This window comes from Neofelis nebulosa, chromosome 9 (assembly GCF_028018385.1).
Source record: "Neofelis nebulosa isolate mNeoNeb1 chromosome 9, mNeoNeb1.pri, whole genome shotgun sequence".
Taxonomy (NCBI): Eukaryota; Metazoa; Chordata; class Mammalia; order Carnivora; family Felidae; genus Neofelis; species Neofelis nebulosa.
The window spans coordinates 39,306,206-39,328,692 of record NC_080790.1 but is presented as its reverse complement, the minus strand read 5'-3'; the positions used below and the strand labels follow the sequence as shown (position 1 = coordinate 39,328,692).

General features: G+C 43.7%; 1 protein-coding gene across 2 annotated transcripts in view; it reads left to right on the top strand.

Annotated features, from left to right (window-relative positions):
* Positions 1-22,487, top strand: part of SMYD1 (SET and MYND domain containing 1) — a 45,103-nt gene that overhangs the window by 4,285 nt on the left and 18,331 nt on the right. For both annotated transcript variants that reach the window (XM_058683395.1, XM_058683394.1), the window contains exons 2-4: positions 11,258-11,434; positions 14,916-15,129; positions 20,420-20,550. In XM_058683395.1, coding sequence (XP_058539378.1) covers positions 11,258-11,434; positions 14,916-15,129; positions 20,420-20,550 — 522 coding nt within the window. The remainder of the gene's footprint in view (positions 1-11,257; positions 11,435-14,915; positions 15,130-20,419; positions 20,551-22,487) is intronic.

The following is a 22,487-nucleotide window of genomic DNA, read 5'->3' as shown; positions in this document are numbered from 1 at the left end:
AATCATTTTGGTTTATTAGCCCTTTTGATTTTAACTCTTTTCTAGTCCTCAGTTACTTTTGACTTTCTTTATTTTTCATGTCTTTTATTTTAAAACCTATTCATTTTTCTATCATATGTGCATATATATTATATATATATAATATATATATTAAAATTATGCCTAAGCTTTAAGTTTCTTTTTTTTAGTTTATTTTTATGCGGTTACTTATTGTCCTTGAATTTATTCACTTTCATTTTTTAGCTTATTTAGTTCATTTTCTGTCAAGGGGAATGAGAAGATAAATGGTTTTAGCCGTAAGACTGACTCAGGCCTTCAGCAAGATTCAATCCTTATCTTTTCGCTGTTTGGTCTTGAAAGGACCCTTCCAGTTCTCTGAAGTAGAACCTTCATCTTTTCCAAACTATAAAATCAGTTCGTTAGCCCAGTGGACCTACAGACTGAGGTCCATGGGGCGCCATTTATCACACTGAGTACAATCCCATTGCCACCATCACCATCACCGTCTTCAAACAAAACCCACAAACAAATAGATTCATGGCCAATGTGGAATAGAATCAGATTTGACCAGGATAGGAATTTGAAGCATATTTTACAATAACATTGGAGAACTTCTTCTCCTAAAAGCCATCTACAAATAACAAACTGTCATTTGCAAGACAGAGGGTTCTTTATTTTTGTACTTGACAGAAGGGTGAGAACCAAGCACCTTGAGCAAAAGTTATTTCTGGTCAAAATGGGATGTGTGGTGGGGAAAGTGCTAGTTAGAGCTCAAGACATTTAAGAATGAAGTAGGCCCTGGACACCTTTACCTTTAGAGGTTCTATCTCACAATATGTCAAAAGGTAGTTTTTGCTTACCACTTCTGAATGGGTTTTTATAACTTTGCTATTACAATTGTTATTAATTTCCATTTTGCATTTTTTTTTTGTTTTAAGAAAATTTGGGGACTATTCAAAGGTGTGATGAATTCCAAACCTTTTCCTGGGTCACCTGTAAACTTTTAGGCCCTTGACACTGAACCTCTATTGCCTAATGGGAGACCAGGGCTACCAGTGCTGTCTGGAGATGGGAAGCTATTTCCAAGGTTTTGTAGTTTCTGGTGGCAACCTGGCAGAGATGATGTCCTTGGGGAGTTGGGCAGTAGAGGGGAATTGGGTCATTTGACCCTGAAGATCTCTTCTAGCGTGAGATTCTATGGGTTTCATGATTTCATCAGTACATGTGAAGGACTCCGGTGCAGCAACAGATTGTTCTGGTTATTTTTTATTTTAGCATTAAACACAAGACATGGCATGGGAATGGTGCTCATGAGCAGTTCCGGAAGCCCAAAATGCTATTTGATGGTTCCTTTTTAACAGTCCCAGACGTTATGAATTTAGAGTGCATCTAGGCTTTGGGTCCATGGATCCTTAGCTAAGGAGAGAACTATATTTGAAAGATCAAAGCTTATGTGGATGTGAATCTGTGCTTTTTATTTCTGGGGAGAAAGTCTATAGCTTTCATCACTTTCAAAATCACTTTGAACCCAAAAGAAGGTTGAGACCCATTGGATATATTCAGTCCTCTCTTATAGATCAGGAAGCTGAGGCTTATTGAGGAGACAGGCAGGCCATCCCAGGTCATACATGGATGGACAAGCCATAGGGAAGGACTAAGATTCCTGAGATCTTGTCCATTTATCACTGCCCCCCACCCCAAGTGGGTCCGGCATCGCTGACTTAATTTCTTCTTTCCTTGTCAGTCCAGTTAATAATATTTAGTCTTAATAAAGAAAACGATACTCATCCATCAATTTCAGAACAATCAAAATCTGATTCTGGGACCTGAGAATGGTTAGATTCAGAGACTCCTAGGTAAAAAACAGGAATATACATGTGATTACACAGGAGACTTCCTGCCTCCTTCCTATAAGGACCCTTGCAATTGCATTAGACCCACCGGGATGTTTCAGGATTATCTCCCCTTCTCAAGGTCTTTAACCTTAATTACATCTGTAAAGTCCCTTTTGCCATGTAGTGTAACATATTCACAGGTTCCAGGGATTAGGACCTTGACATTTTGAGGGCACTATTATTCAACCTACCACAACCAGTAAGATGAATTTCCTATTAATCCAATTCATCACAAAAAAAAATGTTAAGAAGGAACAAGGATAGTGGATTTTTACAAAAATTTCTTTAAGTAAAGACTGGTTCCTAAGTGATTCTGTATAAGCAGTTGAAAGTGTCTAGGAGATTATGCACACATATGTAGGAATAAACAATGATAAGAACATAAGAAAAAGTAGAGTACTTTAAGAGAAATTAATGCCAGCCAGGCTTTTTTGAAAATTGGACCAGTTATGAGCTTCAGGTCCACTGGAGACAGCTGGGCTTTTAGCCAGTGTAATTCTATATGGGCTTGTGGGAACAGGAGGATTAGTGTGGCATACACAACCAACACACTGTGGCCTTTAATCTGATAACAGCTGGTGGGGGGCGTGGGGGGAGCAAATGATGCTATAAATGGAAATCATTTAATAGAAGGATTAGGGAAATTCCTGAACAGTTAGTTCAGAAATGAATGAATCACTGTTTATTGTTCAATTTACAGTGTTAAACATTTACACTCGATGTTGCGGATAACCATAGCAGATTTAAAACTATGTCTTTATTTTATTTTAAGTAAGCTCTATACCCAACGTGGGGCTTGAACTCACAACCCTGAGCTCAAAAGTCACATGCTATACCAACTGAGCCAACCAGGTTCGCAATGTCTTTAGTTTGACACTTTTGCAGGTGCAAGATGTGGTGACGTGTCACGTGCCCCATTACAGGTTGTATTGCTACATTTTATGAAACGCATTTAATCCTTAAATGCAGAAGTTTGCAAATAATTGCTTTTTAAATATAAATGAGATCAAATGCCAGGTTGTCCCCACAGTGATTTCATCTTCAGTCATGTGCATCTGAAGATGTGTTTTAAGCATGGGAAATGAGGTGTGGTCACAGCTACAGTGTTGGAAATGCAGACAGGTCTGAGTTGGGAGTGTGAACTTCTTCGTGTGAGTTGTGGCAGAGGAAAGCTGGAGAATTGCTACGTGAATATAGAAGAGATGTTAAAAAATAGGCAATACCTAGATCTGACCTAAGGAAGCAGTATCACCTAACTTCTTTTTTTTTTTAATTTTTTTTAATGTTTATTTATTTTTGAGACAGAGAGACAGAGCATGAATGGGGGAGGGTCAGAGAGAGGGAGACACAGAATCTGAAACAGGCTCCAGGCTCTGAGCTATCAGCACAGAGCCTGACGCGGGACTCGAACTCACAGACCGCAAGATCATGACCTGAGCCGAAGTTGGCCGCTTAACCGACTAAGCCACCCAAGCGCCCCTTAACTTCTTAAGCTAAGGCCTGTATAGTGCAAACATGAATCCAGCGATGCCCCTCAGGGGTTGACATGGGCCATTTCAAAACAACATTAAGTAGATGCCATGGGGAAAAGAAAATGAGCCTTCCAACTCTGGGTGGGTGTCTCTTCTCTGCGGGAGCCTTCAGTGGTTCCCCCTTTGCCTGCAGAATAAGGACATACTACTGAGAGTAGCATTCCAGGTCACCTCACCTCCGGTCATTGTTCCAGCATCATTTCCCAGTGTGGTGCATCCTATGATCTTGTCAGATAGCTTACTCCCGTCTCTCCTGTATGTACCTGTGCCCCTATATGGATGCCTTTGACTCAAGCCAGTGCCTCTCCATGGAAGAACTGACGGTCTCTGAGTACAAACTCGGCCCATCTTTAGAGGGTCAGAACAGTGCCTCCTCCCTTCACAGATGATTGCCTTCCCAGATTCCTCGCCTCCCCCACCTCAGTGGGAGTTAGGCTTCCCTCGAACCCTGCAGGAGTTACCTGCACTCCTAGATGGCATGCCTCACCTTGCTTATATGTGTTAATGCCCCAGCTCAGCCTAGGGACCGCTCAAAGGCAAGGTTTGTGTCTTGTTTATCTTTAAGGCCCTGTATTACCAAGTTCAACGCACAGCACATAATGGATGCCCAGTAAATACTTGTGAAAGGAAAGTAGAGTGGAAGGGACGAGGAAGGAAGGAGAGAGGAATTTAAAATATTGTAAAATCCTCTGGGTACTTGAGGAATGTGGGATGTTCTTTAGGATGTGCCCCCTTCCCCCTTGGTTTTTGAGGGAACAGCTCCTGGCAGGCTGAGAGTCTTTAAGCAGTACAGAAAGCGAGAGCTGTTGGTTCAGTCCTTTCTGGCTGTGTTTTTAGGCGGCTTGTCCACCTTGCAGGCGCCTTCTCTTGGCATTTATCTGTCCAGCAACTGGTTATTTCCATATAAGGAGTTGAGCAGCAGCTGCCCTTCTAGCCCTCTTGATTCTGACAGGTGACATGACCCAGGGCAGGGCTGCAGAGCAAGGAGTGAGTGGGGACCCGCTGGCCAGGGCAAAGAACACTCAGGGCTGCAGACAGAGCCCAAAAGTGGGCTCTGGGGACTTCCTCTGTCCTCTGTGCTGGGCGCAGTGGCAGACATGAGGAACCCCTATAAGGATCCTCGTATCCCCAGGAGGGTAGTAATCACTACTTCTAAGGGTTGTTGTGAAGGTTTAACAAAGGAGAATTGCTTACAACATCTCTTTGAAAATTGCAGGGGGTTGTGTAGGTGGGAATTAACATCCTCTGTGGGCACTGGGGAAAGAGACTAGGAGGAAAAATGGGACTTCCTGAAGGCTGCCTGGCTAAGCCTGGCTAGAAGAAGCATCTTTCTCCTGCAACCCAAAAAGTGGTTTTAGGACTTCCTGTCTTCTGGATTTTCTCTCTCTCTCTCTCTCTCTCTCTCTCTCTCTCTCTCTCTTTCTCTCTCCCTCTCCCTCTCATTAGGGTTAGTAAGAATGAGGGGAGGTATTTCTGTCAGAGAATTACCTGCCCCTCCTACAGGGGTTCTCTGCTAGCCTGGAGGTCTTTCTCGCTGGTGGCTGCCTGAGAATTAGTGGATGCTGGAGGACAGCAGGAGCTCTGAGATCACCTGGCCCAACCTCCCCATGTGACAGATGGGTGGATGGACCCGGTTGTCGTCTACTGAGCACTATCTTGTGCCAGGCTCAGAGCTGGCTAACTTTACATTTAATCTGATAGTGGTGGGATTTGGGAACTTCTTTATAATCTTCTTCTTGCTTGAATTTTTAAAAATAGTAAGCATGTTTCATTAAAAAGTAACATTTGTCTAAAAGATATCAAGATCTAGGTGTTGTTATGGGGCGCCTGGGTGGCTCTGTCAGTTAAGCGTCTGACTTTGGCTCAGGTCATGATCTCACGGTTCATGGATTGGAGCCCCAAGTAGGGCTCTGTGCTGACAGCTCAGAGTCTGGAACCTGCTTTGGATTCTGTTCTCCCTCTCTCTCTGCCCCTCCCCCATGCATGCTCTGTCTCTGTCTCTCAAAAATGAATAAATGTTAAAAAATTTTTTTAAAAAGGCATCAAGATCTAGGTATTATTATTCCCATTTTCACGTATGGAAATGAAGGCCCAGAGAGGTTAGGGTACTTGCTTGAGGTAGATACTGGAATCCGGAGTTGAACCCAGCTCTGACCGGCTCCAGGTCTGACCTTCCGTAATACCCATCCCACCACCATTAAAGGAGATGGAGACCAGAGAGATGGGCTTTTCTTTTTTTTAATTAAGCTTCCCCTTTCTGCCCGCCTGACACTTCCTTGCACACCCCACCAGAAGGAGCAGGTTTTCTCTCATCTCTACATTCTTGCTACTCAAAGTTACAGCTCAGCATCACCTAGGAGCTTGTTAGAAATGCAGAATCCTGGGCCCCACTCCAGACCTACTGAATTGGAACCTGAATTTTGACAAGATCTCTTGTGATGTGTGTGCACACAGAAGTTCGAGAAACCCAGCTCTGCTTCAAACCTACCCCCCTCGTCCTTCCTGGTTCCAGCCTCATGGCTAAGCTTTACTGGCAGGTGAGGTAATGGAGAGAAAGGTCAGCCTCATCCTAAGGAGATCTAAGTTAGGGGATAACTCCCGATGCTTTTTCACTAGCCTTTAAAACTTGACTCCATGCCCTAGCAAAATTGTAGGATGGGTTATAAAACAGGTGTGTAAGCCTTTGGAAGTAGTTTGCATAGTTGGGTGGCTAACATTTGGAACCCACTATGTGTTCACTATAAGAAAAAGAACCATTCCAAATTGACCACATTTTCTTTCTATGAAAAGTAATTAAAAGTTTATTATAGAAAAGTGTAAAGACTCTGATGAGACAAGATGATGTGAAATGCTGAACTGATGAATTGAATTGATGGTAGCTGAATTGATTCAAGGACTATAATTGATTGTATAGTGACTGGAGAGGTCTCTCTATCATCCAGTCTGGGGTGAAGTCTTTACACTGTTAGACTGCATTTGTGAGAAATGCAGAATCCTGGGCCCCACTCCAGACCTACTGAATTGGAACCTGAATTTTAACAAGATCTCTGGTGATGTGTGTACACACGGAAGTTCGAGAAACCCAGCTCTGCTTCAAACCTACCCTCATCGTCCTTCTAGTCTCCAGCCTTCTCCTTGTCAAAATGGTTGTTAGTGACTTGGGAGATGTAAGGGGCTTTCCACTAGAATTTCTTATGGACATATTATAGCTGTAGTTCACGGCAGATAGATTATTCTATAATCAGGCTCCATTAAGAAGTGTGTTAGGTCAGTTTATGGGGGCCTGGATGCAGGCTCCAGGACAGATGTATTGTCTTTCTATGAGCCAGACTAAGAAAATTTGAGCCTCACAGGCAGTGTGGACGAAGGGAAGGGCAATGCCAGAGGTCCAACTATGGGGCAGACAGTAAGGGGGCATTGTCTGCACAGAATTTAAAAACAATAACAGAACTGACTTTTAAAAACCTGACTAAAAGATTCTGTTTTTATTTTTTTTTTCAACGTTTTTATTTATTTTTGGGACAGAGAGAGACAGAGCATGAACGGGGGAGGGGCAGAGAGAGAGGGAGACACAGAATCGGAAACAGGCTCCAGGCTCCGAGCCATCAGCCCAGAGCCTGACGCGGGGCTCGAACTCACGGAGTGCGAGATCGTGACCTGGCTGAAGTCGGACGCTTAACCGACTGCGCCACCCAGGCGCCCCGATTCTGTTTTGATTATCACCATGCACCAGTAATTCTAAACAATGTCAGGGATAAAATACTCTTCTTGGGAAAAAAGAAAAACTGTGTTTATCTAAGTTCTAAACAATTGCTGTTGCATAAACTTCAAACTGGCACATTTTAAAACCACATAACCCTTAATAAACATTGTATTCTTCCTGGGAGCTAATCCGGGAGACTCTCAGTTGGCCCCTAACACATGTTCCCAAACACTACATGTTTGTTGCAAGAACAACTTCTTAAGGTTCACAATTGCTTGAGCTTATGAAGGCCACAGCTCATGTCTCCAACCCCTATGCTATTATCTCTTCCTGAAGTTTAAGTGTATTAGAAATAAGCAGACCCCAGGGGTACCTAGATGGCTCAGTTGGTTAAGCGTCTGACTTCAGCTCAGGTTATAATCTCATGGTTCATAGGTTCAAGCCCTACATCAGGCTCTGTGCTGACAGCTCAGAGCCGGGAGCCTGCTTCGGATTCTGTGTCTGCCCCCCGCCCCCACTCATGCTCTGTCCCTCTCTCTCTCTCTCTCTCTCAAAAATAAATATTAATTTTTTTTAATTTTAAAAAAGAAAGAAATAAGTGGAGCTCATAAAGATAAAGCAGAACTTTTGTCATTCTAGGTGACCACCTGGAGTTTGTGGTCCTTTTTAAAATGTGAAACAGTGAAATGGTGTGAGAACTGCAATGCATAATATTTGGTAGGTGTAAATTCCAGTTTCAGCATGGAATATGTATACGAATGTGAATATATGTGTACAAATAAAAATATGAGGATATAATGCTTGAATGTTCTAAAAATATCAGTTTGGGTATAAAATGTTAGGGCAATCCAGTGCGGGTTTGTTCCCTGATGGACATCCCTAGGGCAGATAGGCATGGAGTTCCAAGTGACAAGTCACAAATGGCAGCCTGCATGATCATACTTGCTTCTAACTCTCCCCTCTCCAGACCATTTCCCTTTCTTTCCTGCCTTGGGTTTGTATTCCTGGTCTGAGTCCTGATACCCTAGAGGTGAGAATCTGCTCCTCCTTCCCCATCCCAAACTAAGAGATGCTCTCAGACTTGGAGATGACTCATGGCTTAGCATACTGTTATAAGTGATGAAAAACTGAAAGCTCAAAATGATTTTGACCGTTTGGAATACCATAAAGTTGAAGACCCCACTTCAGGTTAAAAAATTCAATGTCAGGAGGAAATTTGGGGGAATGTGGATAGGTTCACTGTCTTGGTCATGTTGATGGTTTCACAAGTATATGCACATGTCAGAGTCTACCAAATTAAAGATTTTGGATATGTATGTCAGTCATACGTCAAGCTATTTAAAAGAGGTAGCATCATATGGACAAATGGAGGGAAGCTCTGATTTGGCTGTGTGCCTTTGAGAAAACCTGGGACGTACCAGTGACTAGATTTTTAATTTTATCTCAAATAACTGAGTTTTGTTTTTTTTTGCAGGAAAGCATTTATAGCACCACACCTGGATACCATACTCTGTTCTTGGCCCTGTAATTATAAAACTCTGTGACCCAGTATCCACCCTTGAGTGGCCAGGAGACAGGATTTGGAGCCTCATTGGGATCCAAATTACTTGGGTTCTTCAGCAATTCAGTCTCTGCTGAAGAACTTCACATTTCTGCCAGAGAATGCCATCTTGACTTGAGGCAGATACGAGAAATTCATAGCTCCCCATTTCTAGGGGTTTGAAGGTTCCACTAAATGGTCAGGGTCCTGCATGAGCCTATCTGCTCTGTTCTGCTGGAGCGCTCATGACATATGACCTTCTCAAGCAGGGAATACCCTCTGTGGTATAGCTACGATGGGCTGCAGATTCTGTGCAAATATAGCATATTCTAAATATGCTAGTGTAATTCTACTCTTCCTCTCCCATTGGGAAAGCTTAAGGGATTGCATGGGAGTGAGGAAGACATTATTAGGGGGATAACTTTGAACCTGCTCTAAACTTATAACCACTAACCTTCCATGCCCATGAGTATTTCATGATTAGTAACAAGTTATAAGCAACATACCTCACAGCAGATGGGGACACAGCAGTGTGTTGAGTTGGCCACCCAGTGGCTGAAAACTGGACTCCAGGAAGCCCAGGACCTAGCTTACAGCAATAGCCTGAGCAGTGCCCTCAGTTTGGCTCTCTACCTCTCTCCATTTCTTGATGCCCTCCTGGGGCCACAGGGCCTGACCTTTGGTCTCCTTGAGCCCAGCGCCCTAGCATTGGTCACTGAATCTTGCTTGATTGCTCTGCTGCACCCACTTTCCTTTGGCTACAGGGACCCACTGTGGGCGCATCAGACACCAGAATAGGACTGTTGAAGGAGCTGGGAATGAGAGGGCGAATGAAAGGGAGTCACAGCAGCGGTCTTCAGATTCTTGCGTCACTGACCTACCTAGGCCTGTTCCACTGGACAAGGATCCAGAGAGCCGAATTCGATGATAGGAGTATGTTTCTCAGGAAGGCAAATTCAGGCTGAACTCAAGGAGGAAATCTGCAACAATTAGGACTGGCCAACAATGGATTAACTGTTCTTGGAAACAGTGTACTCTATTTCACTATGGGAACTTAAAAAGTGCAAGGTCGGGGCGCCTGGGTGGCGCAGTCGGTTAAGCGTCCGACTTCAGCCAGGTCACGATCTCGCGGACCGTGAGTTCGAGCCCCGCGTCAGGCTCTGGGCCGATGGCTCGGAGCCTGGAGCCTGCTTCCGATTCTGTGTCTCCCTCTCTCTCTGTCCCTCCCCCGTTCATGCTCTGTCTCTCTCTCTGTCTCAAAAATAAATAAAAACGTTAAAAAAAAAAAAGTGCAAGGTCAAGGATGGACACAGGGATTTCTGTGTTTGTATGTTCTATTGAAGGTTCTTTCTTCAGGCCCTAGCCTTCTGTGATTCCAAAAGCTCCTGTTTTCCTATACTTTTGAGATGCCTCTTTAGACCGTAAACTCCAGTCTGAGTTCACATACCCATTTTTTCCCAGGGAGCTCAGCGTTTCTGCGCATACTGCTGAGCTTGTTTTCATCATTTTTCTGCTTCAGTGGCCAGGGTTTCTTTTCTCCACATTGCAGAGATATTGAGATATTGCGCATCATGCCAGATTTCACTCACTCTTGGTATTAGGTTTCCATCATACTAGCCTGTGCTGTTTTCTGCCTGAAAGACGGCTCTAACCTGGGAGACATGAAGCTCTCTCTTGGGAACACTGGGGGGTGGGAAATAAGGGGTAAGGAACCTCATCTGCCTATTCATCTCTCCCTCTCCCACTGAGTGGGCAGGCATGACCTTCCATGTCACTTCCACTCTCTCTCTCCGAGTCAGGAGAATACAGCGGGTGACCTCCGTGACATCAGTAACCTTGTAATTGTTACTCTTGCAAAACACACGGAACTGGGGTGCCTGGGTGGCGCAGTCGGTTAAGCGTCCGACTTCAGCCAGGTCACGATCTCGCGGTCCGTGAGTTCGAGCCCCGCATCAGGCTCTGGGCTGATGGCTCGGAGCCTGGAGCCTGTTTCCGATTCTGTGTCTCCCTCTCTCTCTGCCCCTCCCCCGTTCATGCTATGTCTCTCTCTGTCCCAAAAATAAATAAAAAACGTTGAAAAAAAAATTAAAAAAAAAAAACAACACACGGAACTGTGACATACATCAGAATGCGCAGACCCCATTTTGCAAAAAATACATCATGTTTCACGTCCCATCATATTGCAGGTAGTTATGAGTTTTATTCTTCAAGGGAAAGGGGCATTGCCTTTCAAGAACAAGAGGGTCATGTCACACAGAGTGCTATGGTACCAGTGACCTGTGGCTTTTGGCGAGGGAACCATGAGGAATTTCCACCTAGTCCTTTGGCTTGGAAGACTTCCTGGGCTCCTCAAGTGTCTGTTCCAGTGTGTTCCAGGAACACCCCATGGGGCCGCTATCATAGCTTTCTCATGCAGTTTATGTATTCCCAGTGCCTACCGCATATGGGTCTAAATCTACACTTGCAGAATTAAATTGAAAGGCTTATATGCAGCGTGCAGTAGTGTCCCCACGTTGGGGTCCAATGTCCAGTGCAGTCCCTGTTTGCTGTGCCACCCCCAATCACTTGTTTCTCCCTTCATTCCCAGCCTTGTTAACTTTGTGTGCCATACCTGCTTCAAGAGGCAGGAGAAGCTTCATCGCTGTGGACAGTGCAAGTTCGCCCACTATTGTGACCGCACCTGCCAGAAGGATGCTTGGCTGAACCACAAGAACGAGTGTTCGGCCATCAAGAGATATGGGAAGGTGCCCAATGAGAACATCAGGTCAGAGCTGGGCCCCGGGGCTAGTGTTTGGGATTCCCAAGTGTCAGGTGGGGAAGGCATTAATGACAAGCATTCCCAGGCCCAAGGAAGCCAGGCTGAGTGCAGGTCACGGTAGAGCCTCAGAGAGACTGGATAGGGGCATCTCTGTGCACTCCCTTTAGGTGTGGGAGCCCATTTAGAACTGGGTGTCTGTGGCCATGGTTTTAGTCCACAACCCATCTAGACTTGACTGCAGACCTGTTCTCAATGGCTCCCTAGTGTTTAACTTTAAAAAAAATTTTTTTTTGATCTGCCAATGTTTAAAAAAATTGGAAAATTCCACATTAAAAAAAATTAGGATTTCTGGTTTCTCTTGAAAGAAAAAAATCTGAAGATTTGGCAAAATGAGCTAGAGCTCAACAGCAGCTGAGCTATTTAATTCCAGCAGAATTAAACACACAAAAAAGCAGAGCTTTTTTTTTTAAAGGTTTTATTTAAATTCTAATTAGTTAACATACAGTGTAATATTATTTTCAGGTGTCCAGTGTAGTGATTCAACATTCCCATACATCACCCGGCACTCATCACAAGTGTGCCTCTTGATCCCATCACCTATTTCATGCACCCACCACTCTGGTAACCATCACTTTGTTCTCTGTGGTTATATAGCAGCATATCTGCAATAGTCAAATTACAGAAACAGCTCAAGTGTCCATCGACTGATGGATGGACAAGGAAGATGTGGTATATATACACAATGGAATATTACTCAGCCATCAAAAAGTGAAATCTTGCCATTTCCAATAAAATGGATGGAGCTAGAGAGGATTATGCTAAGTGGAATAAGTCAGATTTCGCTCATATGTGGAATTTAAGAAACAAAACAAATAAACAAAGGGAAAAAACAGACAGGTAAACCAAGATAAAATGCAGAGCTTTTCAAGTAACCATAGACCACTAGTCCCTTGCCTTGTGCACACAGCCCTCTGCACTCATTATACGCGAAAGACATTCACAACAGTTAGTGGCATCCCCAGGGCGGCTGCGGCCAGGAATCTCAGGGCCAACACCGCAAGATAGGGCTGCAGTTGAGTGCTTGGGAGGTGGTGTTGGAGAGCAGAAGAGATGGGGAAGGTGAAGTTGGGACCATTTTCAGTGGGTAGGGTGGGAAGTTCAAGTACAGAATGGAATCATCATATCCTAGTAATTTTTAGGAAACTACAAAATGAAATGGCTCAGTCAGCCTCCCCATCCCCTTAGTTCCATCTGTTGAAATCCTGCTTCTTTAAAAACATGTTCTTTTGCAATTTTATTTTATTTTCATGTTTTAAAAATTTCAGCTTTATTGAGGTATAATTGGCATATAAGATCGTAAGATATTTAAGGTGTACATAATGATGATTTGATGTGTGTATACAATGTGAAAGGACACCTCCCATCTAGTTAATTAACATACCTATCACCTGACATATTTATCCTTTTTTTCCCCAAGTGAGAACCTTTATGTTCTACTTTCTCAGCAAATTATAATTATACAGTACAGTGTTGTCAACTGTAGTCACTATGTTTTACATTAGATCCTCAGACCTTATTTATCTCCTAGCTGAAAGTTTGTGCTTTAACTAGCCTCTCCCTGTTTCCCCCACTACCCAGACCCTGGAAACCACTTTCCTCTGTTTCTATGAGTTTGACTTTTTTCTTTTCTTTTTTAAGATGCCATACATAACTGATACCATGCAGTTTTTGTCTGTGTCTGGTTTGTTTCACTTAGCATAATGCCCTCAAAGTCCATCCATGCTGTCTTAAATGGAAAGATTTCCTCCTTTCTCATGACTGAATAGTATTCCATTATATATATATATATACATATATATATATATATATACACATGTATATATGTTATATATACATGTATATTATATATATTTATATTATATAATTATATATTATATTTGTATATTATATATACAGTATATATATATATCTACACACACACACACACACACACACACACACACACACACCACATTTTATTTATCCATTCATCCATTGATGGACACTTAGGGACCATTTCCCTAATATTTGGAGGCAACAGACGCCCTACTGGAGCCTTATTTTCTACAGTGCTGTACTGAGCTCCATGTGGGAATACCTCAGTTCCCAGGCACCTGGGATTGCCAGCAGGGCATCTTTTCAGAAATAACTCTGTGACCCAAACGAGAGGAGAAATGGGCCTATTCTTTGCCAAGGAGGTCCCTCAGGGACAAGATCTGCCTTAGGCCCCCACCCCCTTGCAGGTGCTTGGCCAGCATGCATTCAGTGAGTAGCCGAGAGTTGCCAAAATGCCTCTCAGTCATAGGCTTCATCTAGTGGGCATAGGCTACCAAATAGGTAACCCTCACTGTCCTCAAGATGAACTGCACCCTTCTGTCTCACACTCCACACCCTGTGCTCTCCAGGGCTCCCTCCTATTCCACCTTGCCTCCCCTCCTCCTTCAGAGCCCTCTGCCTCAGCCAGGCCAGCCCCCTCCCCTCCTTGCTCCCTGCATATGCCAAGCCTGTAGCTGCCTCCGAGCCTTTTCTTATACTGTTTCCCCACCCAGATTGTCTTTCCCACCTCTTCCTTTAATCACTAAGACTACAGATAAGTTCACACACATGTAGACATCTGTTACACCACTTTGTCTTCCAAATATTATGTCAGGGGATATGTATTATCATCTTTTACTGGCCCTTAGATAGGTCCAGGGAATTGCCCAAGGTCACATAGTAAGTGGAAATGGATATGAACCCAGGTTGTTAGGCTCCTTCTCTAGTGCTCATCTCAGTTAGCCACATATTATCAGGAGAGACCCAGGCTGCCATACCTCAGTGTCCCCAGATGCCTTTTTCATGGTCTCATAGACCCCACATGACCTGGCTCCTGCCCACCTCTTTATTTGCTCTCCACTCCCTACTCACTATGCTCCATCCACCTTGGATTTCCTGCTGTTTCTCCATCATTCCAAGCCCATTCCTTCTTCAAGGTCTATGTACTCACTGCTCCTTCCCATCTGCACGGAACCAGCTCCTAGTCATTCCATTTTCAGCTTGAGTATCATCCTCAGTATCACCTCCCCTAATCACCTTGGCATCCCTTCCCCCAGTCACCCTCTACTATGTTTTTATTCTACCCTAGTTTATTCTTTGCGTTGCACTTAATGCTAGTTTAAATTATTATTTTTTAAACTTAGGTCTCCCCACTATAAAAGGGATAGTGAGGGATGGGCATTGAGGAGAGCACCTGTTGGGATGAGCACTGGGTGTTGTATGGAAACCAATTTGACAGTAAATTTCATATTAAAAAATTAATAAAAAAATAAAATAAAATAAAGGCTCCACGATAAAAAGAAATTCCATATATGTAGGTCAGCCCTGTGCCTGACATGCATTAGGCGCTCAGTAAGTGTTTGTTGAATGAATGACTGTGCTGGGGCATCCCTAACCCTGCCCCTCTCCACAGGCTGGCGGCCCGCATCATGTGGCGGGTGGAGAGAGAGGGCACTGGGCTCACAGAGGGCTGCCTGGTGGCTGTGGATGACCTGCAGAACCACGTGGAGCACTTCGGGGAGGAGGAGCAAAAGGAGCTGCGGGTGGACGTGGACACTTTCTTACAGTACTGGCCGCCCCAGAGCCAGCAGTTCAGCATGCAGTACATCTCACACATCTTTGGTGTGGTATGATCCCCCATAAGGTGGCGGGGGTGGGAGGTGGCAGCTGGGATTGGTCAACCAAGAAGTATTCAGAAGCTACCAGGCTGGAGCGGGGGAGGGGAGGCCGAGAGAAGGACCAGAGGGGACAGAGGCCCAAAGTGAAGAACTTTCATCCCATTTCTGTTGTTCTGGCCTTGCTTACCAGAAAGTCATTCCCACCCTATCAGAAGCAGGCATCCCACACACAAACTGTTGGTTATCCCTGCATGGTAGATAAGGATAGGAATTGACCTTCTTATTTATCTCTGCTTTCTACTTTCTCTTGTTTATACTGAGAGCAAAGACCCAATCACCATCCCTTGTTGCCCAAGTCACTCTGGAAATGAGATCCTTCCTTTTCCCAGGTATGGTAGGCAGGATAATGGAGAGCCTGGAGTCGTGTGTTATGGACATTAGGGAGACGAGAAGAAGGACTTTTGGAGAGAGCTGCCTTGGAGCAGCAAAACCAGAGCTCTTGTAGCCATAAGAGGCCAAAGCATGGGGGTAGGAGCTTCATGGATTAGCAGGTTCAGGCCTTGGGTTCTGGGGGTAGATGTCTTCCAACAGGCGCGTCTTCCTTCTGTGGTGCTGATGAGTGGGCTGAGGGGGGAGGTTACTGTAATAACAACAACAGCATGATCATACTGTACATCTCCTGTCCTCACCATGTGCCAGAACTTCTGTGATAGAGTGCTCTAGAGAAACAGAACCAATAGTGCGCGCGCGCGTGTGTGTGTGTGGAGAGAGAGGGAGAGAGGGAGGCAGGGAGGGAGGAAGAAGAGATTTATTTTAATGAATTGGCTCTTGTGATAGTGGAGACTTAGTAAATACAAAACCTGCTGGTAAGCTGGCAGGCAGGGGGCCCGAGAAGAGTTGCAGTTCAAGTCCAAAGGCAGTCTGCTAGCAGAATCCTTTCTTGTTTGGGGGAGGTCAGTCTTTGTTCAGTTATAGACTTCAAAAAGGAAAAGAACCATATCATCTTGTCAATAGATGCAGAAAAAGTATTTGACAAAATACAGCATCCTTTCTTAATAAAAACCCTCAAAGAAATTGGGATAGGAGTAACATACCTTAACCTCATAAAGGCCATATATGAAAAGCCCACAACTAAAATCATCCTCAATGGGGAAAAACTGAGAGCTTTGCCCCTGAGATCAGACAGGGATGTCCACTCTCACCACTGTTGTTTAACATAGTGTTGGAAGTCCTAGCCTCAACAATCAGACAACAAAGTGAAGTAAAAGGCATCCAGATTGGCAAAGAAGAAGTCAAACTTTCACTTTTTGCAGATGACATGATACTCTACATGGAAAACCTGAAAGACTCCACCAAAAACTGCTAGAACTGATGCATGAATTCAGCAAAGTTGCAGGATACAAAATCACTGTACAGAAATCGGTTGCATTGCTATACATCAATAATGAAGCAACAGAAAGAGAAATCAAGAAATCGATCCCATTTACAATTGCACTGAGAACCATAAAATACCTAGGAATAAACCTAACCAAAGATGTAAAAGATCTGTATGCTGAAAACTATAGAAAACTTATGAAGGAAATTGAAGAAGATACAAAGAAATGGAAAAACATTCCGTGCTCATGGATTGGAAGAATAAATATTGTTAAAATGTCAATACTACCCAAAGCAGTCTACACATTCAATGCAATCCCAATCAAAATTGCACTGGCATTCTTCTCAAAGCTAGAACAAACAATCCTAAAATTTGTATGGAACCACAAAAGGCCCTGAATAGCCAAAGTAATGTTGAAAAAAAAAAACAAAACTCAAAGCGTGGGGCATCACAATCCTGGACTTTAGCCTCTATTAGAAAGCTGTAATCATCAAGACAGTATGGTATTGGCATAAAAACAGATACTACAGACCAATGGAATAGAATAGAGAACCCAGAACTGGACCCAAATATATGGCCAACTAATCTTTGAGAAAGCAGGAAAGAATATCCAATGGAAAAACGTCTCTTTAGCTAATGGCGCTGAGAGAACTGGACAGCAACCTGCAGAAGAATGAAACTGGACCACTTTCTTACACCATTCACAAAAATAAACTCAAAATGGATGAAAGACCTAAATGTGAGACAGGAAACCATCTCCTCCTAGAGGAGAAAACAAACAACTTCTTTGACCTCAGCCACAGCAACTTCTTCCTCGACACGTCTCCAAAGACAAGGGGAATAAAAGCAAAAATGAACTATTGGGACCTCATCAAGACAAAAACTTCGGCACAGTGAAGGAACCAATCAACAAAACTAAAAGGGAACCGACAGAATGGGAGAAGATATTTGCACATGACATATTGGATAAAGGGTTAGTATCCAAATTCTATAAAAAGCTTACTAAACTCAACACACGAAAAACAAATAATCCAATGAAGAAATGGGCAGAAGACATGAATAGACACTTTTCCAAAGAAGACATCCAGATGGCCAGCAGACACATGAAAATATGCTCAACATCACTCATCATCAGGGAAATACTTCACACCAGTCAGAGTGGCTAAAATTAACAACTCAAGAAACAACAGGTGCTGGTGAGATTGTGGAGAAATGGGAACCCTCTTGCACTGTTGGTGGGAATGCAAACTGGTGCAGCCGCTCTGGAAAACAGTGTAGAGGTACCTCAAAAAATTAAAAATAGATCTACCCTATGACCCAGCAACAGCACTACTAGGAATTTATCCAAAGGATACAGGAGTGCTGTTTCATAGGGGCACATGCACCCCAATGTTTATAGCAGCACTTTCAACAATAGCCAAATCATGGAAAGAGTCCAAATGTCCATCAACTTATGAATGGATAAAGAAGATGTGGTTTTGGGGCACCTGGGTGGTTCAGTCGGTTAAGCGTCCAACTTTGGCTCAGGTCATGATCTCATGGTTCGTGAGTTCGAGCCCCATGTCGGGCTCTGGGCTGACAGCTCAGAGCCTGGAACCTGCTTCAGATTCTGTGTCTCCCTCTGTCTGCCCCTCCGCTGCTTGCACTCTGTCTCTCACATTGTCTCAAAAATAAATAAACATTAAAAAATATTTTTTAAAAAAGCTGTGGTTTATATATACAATGGAATACTACTTGGCAATGAGAAAGAATGAAATCTGGCCATTTGCAGCAATGTGGATGGAACTGGAGGGTATTATGCTAAGTGAAATAAGTCAGAGAAAGACAGATATCGTATGTTTTTACTCATATGTGGAACTTGAGAAACTTAATAGAAGACTATGGGGGAAGGGAAGGGGAAAAATAGTTTTAAACAGAGAGGGAGGTAAACCCATGAGAGACTCTTAAATACAGAAACAAACTGAGGATTGATGGGGCAGTTGGGGAGAGGGTAAAATGGGTGATGGGCACTGAGGAGGGCACTTGTTGGGATGAGCACTGGGTGTTGTATGTAAACGATGAATCATGACAATCTACCCCCGAAACCAAGAGCACACTGTATACAATGTATGTTAGCTAACTTGACAATAAATTATATTTTTTAAAAATGTAAAAAAAAATACGGGCTTCAGCTGATGGCATAAGGCCCACCTATACATTATTATGCAGGCTAGTTTGCTTCACTCAGAGTCTACTGATTGATTGATTGATTGATTGATTGATTTTAACTTTTTAATGCTTATTTATTTTTGAGAGAGAGAGAAAGAGAGAGAGACAGCTAGCATGGGAGGGGCAGAGAGAGATGAGACACAGAATCCAAAGCAGGCTCCAGGCTCTGAACTGTCAGCACAGAGTCTGATGTGGGGCTCGAACTCACGAGCTGTGAGATCATGACCTGAGACGAAGTTGGACACTTAACTGACTGAGCCACCCAGGCACCCCTAGTCTACCGATTTAAATGTTATATACAGAATACTGTTTAACTAAATATCTGGGCACTACAGCCCAGATTAACCATAAAATTAACCATCATATCTTTCCATATATTTATTTTATGCAATCTTTAAATACAAGATGAAATCATTGCTTTTAGCACTCCAATTTTATAGAATAGGAAGCCTAGGCCTGGAGAGGCTATGTTATCTCCAAAGCCCACATAGTGATAATGGGCTGGTATCCAAGAAAGGACTAGAAGCAGTCTGGCAGGTGATTCTAGATTTTTTACTCTTAGCAGTTATGCTCTATAGCCTTGGGGTGAATGGGTGTCACAGACCGATCCTGGGTATCACTAAAGTGGTCCAGGGACTAGAGTCACAGGACCACATAATCACCAAGGTGCAGAGCTGAAAGAACTCTTAGAGATCATCTAGTCCAACCTACAGATGGGAAAACTGAGGCTCAGGGAAGAAGGAAATTTGCCCGAGGTAACGGCTTGTTAGTGGTACTGACAGGCTTGACTTCATGTATTTGCTGAATGACTGACGAGACTGAATGGAGAAAGGGACATTCCTGCAATATCTATGACACATAGCCATGTGAGTGCGTGCATGCATATGCATGAGCACAGTGTAGCACATGTTTACATACGTATTTATGCAGACAGCAGACGTTTGTGTGAGTGGTTAATGTATTCTAGGTTGTATTTATTCTTATGCATTTTTTCGGAAAATGTATTTGGAATCTGTTTCCATAAAGAATAAGTGATTTGGGGGGAAAGGAAATCAATAGAGTGCCACATAAGTAGTAACCAACTTGATTTGTCTTGCATTCAAAGATATATGTTAGGTGTTACACTCAACAGATTTTAAAATTGTGAACAGGAGTAAAAAATATCCATCCACCAGACCCAAAACAATCAAAAAGAGATGTCAATTTTATGAGCAGCTATAGGAGTTGAGGGTGGGTAGGCAAAGGAAGCAGGGGAGGCACACAGCCCTCTGTATCTACGCGTGCACACACACACACACACACACACACACACGTGTGCATGTGCATGCACACACATACACAGAGTAAGGCAGAGCAGGTCACGGAGAAAAACCAAAATAGATACTGGGGAAAACTCATGTGAGACCCAGAAACAGGAAAAGAGGGAGACTTCTCAGAACTAACGTTTCCATCTTTGGCCTTTTTAGAATACAGCTACCAAAAGCTTCCAAGGTGGCTTTGTTTTTTGGCAAGTACAGTACTCTCCCAGGGTGCTCACCTTGAGGGTCCTTTGGAGTAACCTAGAGAACAAGAGATTAATTGTTTTGTTGCAGACTCTCTAAGCATCTCCAGGATTAGACTGAGTCTTCTATTTTCTTGAACTTTGGACAGCCAAGATGGTGTTCTGTCCTTGGTCTATGTCTGTTAATCGACTCTTTTATCTTTTCCTCTGAGTAGATTAGCTGCAATGGCTTCACACTCAGTGACCAGAGAGGCCTGCAGGCAGTGGGTGTGGGCATCTTCCCCAACCTGGGCTTGGTGAACCATGACTGTTGGCCCAACTGCACCGTTATATTTAACAATGGCAAGTGAGTATGTCTTTAACTGGGGATGGTATCATGGGGATGTGGACCCTATTGTGTTTTCTCTACTTGACCTAAACCAAACCGTGGAACCTGAACTAGCATGGATTTTGACTGGGCAGCAAATAGAAATTTTGTTCTAGGGGCACCTGGCTGGCTCAATTGGATGAGCAAGCGACTCTTGATCTTGGGGTCATTAGTTCAAGCCCCACATTGGGTGTAGAGATAACAAAAAAAAAAAGTTAAAAAAAATTAAAAAACATTTCATTCTAGAATAATTGTGGATAAGAGAAAGGTAATGAGAAAGCAAAGAATTCCACATGGGTAATAACTGAGTCTTTGCATGTTTCTTGAGGCTGTCTAGATGTGTTAGGTAATTTATTTATTTTGAGAGGGAGAAAGGGAGAGAGAGAGAGAGAGAGAGAGAGAGAGAGAGAGAGAGAGAGAGAGAGAGAATCCCAAGTAGACTCCATGCTGTCAGCATGGATGTGGGGCTCTGTCCCATGAACCATGAAATCATGACCTGAGCTGAAATATAGAGTCAGATGCTTAGCTGACTGAGCCATCCAGGCGCTCCAAACCTCTACTATTTTAAAGCTCAAAGCCTGGGATTATCTATCAGGCAGTCATTGCAGAACAACATCAACTGAGAAGGTGCTTGGCAGAAGCATATATTAGTCAAGGTCCCAGTAGAAATCAGAAGGTACACTCAGTGTTTACCCAAAGATAATTTAATAACAGGAAAATTTACAGAAGTAGGGGTAAAGTTTAAGAAACTAACAAGGAATGGTGAGGTGTGCAGGGTCTAGCAATAGTATGAAATCATTACCACCTCCAGACCTGGAGGGGCAGGTGGAGGAAGTACTGTTCCTGCATCTGGTGAGAGCTGTAGCATGGGAGAGTTCCGTTTCTCCACTCCCCACCCAGTGGCTTGGCTGTACTGGTAGAGAAAACTGGCACTGCTGGAACCATGGCCAGGCAGAGAGGGAGCCAGGAGAATTAAATACACCAGCCTCCCTCTCCTCCCATCTTCTGATCCCCTCCCACTGGCCAAACTCCAACCAGAAGCCAGAGAGCAAAGGACTCTGGGTGATGAGGCTCCCAGAGGTCATCCCCCCTCACCCCCAACTCCCAAGGCACAGATCAGGGGACAGAAGGACAAAGAATGGATCTTGGGATGGGCATAAATGGAGAAGTCAGCAAACAGAATGAGAGCCTGGCTGTCCATGACTCAGGGCTGGGGGAATTTGGAGGACGAGGCCTAAGCAATATTACTTATTTTGCTCTTAGAGATGAGACAAGATTTTATGACAGGTGTAAGTCAACTCTGAGCCATCAACAATGAGCTGCTTTGCCCCCAAACTTCCTGGAAACCAGAGACAATGGTTTCTGGTTCTCAGTCAAGAATCAAGCCTAAACCCCAAGGACTCTGATTTCCCTTTTCCTTCCTATTTCTGGAGACAAAGGCCTGCATGACACCAGGCTCTAAGCAAGTGAGAAAGTTACTCAAGACAGAGAAGTTTATTTGGGACCCAGATCATTTTTCCCCGGAATTTGCATTTCCCTTGCTAAGCCTCTTGGGGTCACTGATGTGGACCTCATAGAATACTCCTCAGAGGGGCTGTTGTCCCAGGTTAGCCTGCTTGGCTGAGGATCAAATTCAGCCATTTATGGGGCTGGTCTTGTGGGACACCACTCCCCTAAGCAGTGATGACCCAGGGCTCCCCTTGTCACTACATGTAACAGCTGTAGGAGCCCAGGAACCCTTTCTTCAGACCAAATCTGATGTCTGCTCTGGCTTCTTTGCATCCACTAATTTTGAGCAGCCATATTTACCTGGCTTCTTGGCTGTTGTGCAAAAGAAGGTGATTTTGCAGTCATAGTCTAGCTGCCTGCCATAGTGGAAAGAACCCAATTCTAACCCAATGGAATTTTACATACTA